The sequence below is a fragment of the Temnothorax curvispinosus genome, unplaced genomic scaffold, assembly GCF_003070985.1.
Source record: "Temnothorax curvispinosus isolate PA1 unplaced genomic scaffold, ASM307098v1 QBEX01000144.1, whole genome shotgun sequence".
NCBI lineage: Eukaryota > Metazoa > Arthropoda > Insecta > Hymenoptera > Formicidae > Temnothorax > Temnothorax curvispinosus.
In genome coordinates, this window is record NW_020209924.1 from 1 (window position 1) to 4,014 (window position 4,014).

Consider the following 4,014-nt stretch of genomic DNA (forward strand, 5'->3'; position numbering starts at 1 on the left):
GATCTCTATCGTTTAATACATCGATATTACGTTATATTGTCATGCACAATACGTGTGTATACAATACACACAAATTATAGATTGCAAACGATAATGCATTATTACGTAAATAGATATTATTTTTGGTATCAGAATAAATCTTTCTCGCGAAGCGTGTTACGCTCTAATTATCCTTTGCGGCTTAACTATTTCATACATCGACTGAATCAAGAGAACAAATAATATCCATTTTTAACGTATATATAAATTATTCTTAACTCACACAATTGTAATAAGAATGAGTCTATTGTGAGATTCATAAATGATTCATAAATCATTAGATCTATCCGTTCCCAAGAAACAATTCTAAATTCGATTGCACGAACGTAAATTTATGCCAAATCAAGATACAAAATTATTATTTATTAAATTTAAATATTATTGATAACGAGACAGATTAGTCACATTCATGTCATGACAACAGAAAGAAAATATGTTTCCTTGCTATCGTATTCTTAATCGATACTTGTATTAAAATATACGAAATATACGAAATAAGAAATGATAAGTTCCCGTTGATCGAATTTGTACGTAATAAAATATATAATAAATAAACTAACAATATAAAATAAGTTACATTTCTCTCCGAATTCGTTGCAACACGAAACACAATGTTTCGTAAAACACATATCGCTTAATCTTGCGATTGTGTAATAGCCATAATAATAGCCATTTAGACAGGAAAGAACGATAATGTTTCGTTGATCGTGCTAAGAAGTAAAAGTACGAGCTTAAAATTCATATGGAATCGCTGTCGAACAAGATAAAGCTAAGTACGAAAATAGATTTTTTGTACCAGACAAAAACTTTCTCGAGGAGTTCAAAATGCATAAGTTAAAAAGGTCTTCTAAAGGAAAAATATTTACAAAATATATTCAATAAACTTTGAATTTCAAGCAACATGTAAAGTGGAGCCGCCGAAGTAACAAGTGTGACGAATATAATCGAAAAATAAATACATATAAAACACATTGTGTCATTTAAATAGCTGAGCGCATTAATTGTGCGTTAACCGCATTAAAACTAATAAAAGTTAAAGATTAAATATGTTGTTCTGTATTCCGTTGCACTAAACTGCGTTATAATTCGCATTGCATACAGTCTTACGTACGAATATTTCGTTGTTGACAGCTCAAACGTTTTTTATTTTTAAAATTTAAGCCATTTCCACGGCTCCACCGGCGAGCTTGATAAGGAAAACAATTGATAAAAATGTATAACTTATTTCTAGTCAACAAGTTCTTGGACGCTCGGAATAGGTGACTTGTCACTTTTCGGGTTAACTTGTAACGTAGATCCCCACTTTGTGCCTTTCTCGGCTTCTGCGGTGGCCATCAAACCGGAATGTGAGTTTAGCGGAGTGACGTCTTTTTTATATAGAAAGTATTCCACCACCACTGGAGAAAGAGGAGAAATTAGAGAAATGGAGATTCATTGAAATTTATATGGAGCATATCTGGTTTTGCATTTTAAATTCATATCTTATTTATATGAATGATACATGATTATAATCAACGTACTGAATATCATCCATATGAAAAACCATCCCCACGTCCTTGCAGACAGGTGCATTATCAGAACGACGTTGAAGAGAATGCTTAACGCTGGTATCAAGGGCATCAGCGGTATTTGGAATTTCCCGGTGGGTGGATTTTGTTTGTGAGCGGCAATTACGAAAAGACCTGCGAGCAAACAACAAACAAATACGGTTGAGTACAACATTTCTTCTGTCGTGTGCAAAACCGGAAAAAAATTGAGATAAACTCACTCGCGATGGGTAGCAGAAGAAAACTCGCTGCAAAAAGGTAACCGCTCTTCGTGAACGAAACTGACGTTTCAAACGCTATTATCATAAAAGTACTGAGGAAGCCGCAGCTTGTCGTGTAAATAATCAAACAAGCGCATATGAGAGGTCTCATGTGACAAGTACCGCAATTCTGCAGCCATAGCCAGTGTTCCATCCAGGCGTATCGCGGCTTGAATTTGCTAGATCCATCGCACCGCAGCTATAATTATAAATAATTTATTAATAATCTGTTATAAAAGATCTAAGAATTGCCTGGCGCAATGTTATTATATTAAGGCGGCACTTATATAGATTTCAAGAATCAAAATTTATTACATTTTTTATAGAAATCAAATATTTTGAAGTTGTACCGTGAGCCGCAATTATGGCATCCTAATTTAATCAAAAGCCCTAGCGGCACACTCACTTCGGACTTAGACGCGATGCTGCTGGAGTCCGCTTCCTCCGTAGGTGGCGAGGAACAGCCACTGCTGTGCCTACCAACTCTGGACAACTGATGCTCGGATGGACCGGACGATTGCTCGTGCTTGGGCAGATACCTCAGCAGGATAATGCTAATCGCCACGATACTGTACGCGAGCAGAGTCGCCATCGACATAGACTCCACCAGATGTTTAAGATCGAACATCAGAGCGATTAAAGCACTAAGCCCTCCACTTACTTTGAGAGGGCACACCGAGGGGGACAATTCACTGAGGGTTCCGGAAAGAGTCGTCGTCATTCCGCAAAGGGCACCCACGCTGCAAAAGCCACTTTCGATTAGCGCATCTTAAAAAATTAATTAAATCATCCTTTATTATAATATACACTATCTTTTATATCTTTTTAATATATTATACATCATAATATTAAAGTATTTTTAATTTGAATACACCGCGACTTGGTTATTGTGAGATCTCTTGGTATCGCTGTAGAAATATAGAATAAAAATGATGAAAGAAAGAATGGTGCCTACAGTATTTTTATTTTTACTAGTTTTTGTCATAAAAAAATTTCGTGAAAAGAACGTCTATGTTATAAATTTATCGAGTAGAGTTATAGAAAAATAAAATTGCTCGCCTTATCACATATTTAGCCCACGGGATACCCCTGGACGAAAAGGCTTCCGGCAGAGCGGTAACATTAATCTCCCAATACGGCACGACCAGTGTCAGGGCGCTGCTGATCAGCATATATACAACAATTACTATCGCTATCGAGAGCATCGTCGCCAATGGGATACTCCGACTTGGATCGCGAGCCTCCTCTCCGGCAGTCGCGATCGTGTCGAAGCCGACGTAGGCGTAGAAACACGTTGCTGCACCTGAATAACGCATCAGGATATAACGTCTTCGTTTCAACCGGAGAATATTACAAAAGATACAAAAACCATTTCCCTTGTATATAAATCTCTATAATCTCCATAATCTTCGAAATCGCGGATTGGTGAGGTCACACGATAATCCCCCTATATATTTTCCGTCGCATTTGTTTAATCAGTCTACTTGAGATAACCCACCCGTGATTACGCCGCCGAAACCATATGGTAGATAACCACCGTCCTCGCTGCTCCAGTTTGTAATGTCCGCGTAATAAATGCCCAGAACGACGAACAGACCCATCACCGCGAGGTTGATGATGGTCAGCAACGAGTTGACCGTTGCCGAAGTCTTCACCCCTACTCCCAAGAGCATCGCGTAAACCAGACATAATCCGCCAGCTAGGACGTCCGGGTTGGAGCCCTGCTCTCCTATGGTCCGCTCACCCATCACGTCGCGAGTATAATTGCTAATCGCACCGCCTCTCAACGAATGCACGTATCCGCTCCAAGCTTTCGCCACGAACGCCGCGCCTAATTAACACAATAAAAAGTCATTAATTGCCAATCTGATTTAATTTTAGCGCTAATTTAATATTTGACTCAATCTAATTCGATTTTCTTGTTCATTTTTTACTTCTTGTCGGTAAATCCTTCAGGTTCTCCGCGAAAAGATAGGTTCGTACCGATCATGTGCTCCAAGATAAGGTTCCATCCTACGATAAAGGCCCAAAACTCGCCGATGGCGACGTAAGTGTAGACGTACGCGCTGCCCGCTTTCGGTACTCGAGCGGCCAGTTCGGCGTAACAAAGGGCCGCCAAAATGGAAGCGAAACCAGCCACGAGGAAGCTGAACATCACCCCAGGTCCA

General features: G+C 39.1%; 1 protein-coding gene across 1 annotated transcript; it reads right to left on the minus strand.

Annotated features, from left to right (window-relative positions):
• Window positions 1-6: 6 nt before the first annotated feature.
• LOC112459060 (cationic amino acid transporter 4-like) lies at window positions 7-4,008 on the minus strand. The gene is made up of 7 exons (XM_025022998.1): window positions 3,830-4,008; window positions 3,345-3,677; window positions 2,906-3,149; window positions 2,253-2,586; window positions 1,808-2,045; window positions 1,560-1,721; window positions 7-1,436 (listed from the first exon to the last, which is right to left on the minus strand). The coding sequence occupies exons 1-7, from the start codon at window positions 3,999-4,001 to the stop codon at window positions 1,267-1,269; spliced, it is 1,653 nt and encodes a 550-aa protein (XP_024878766.1). The 5' UTR covers window positions 4,002-4,008; the 3' UTR covers window positions 7-1,266.
• Between the last annotated feature and the right edge of the window lie 6 nt (window positions 4,009-4,014).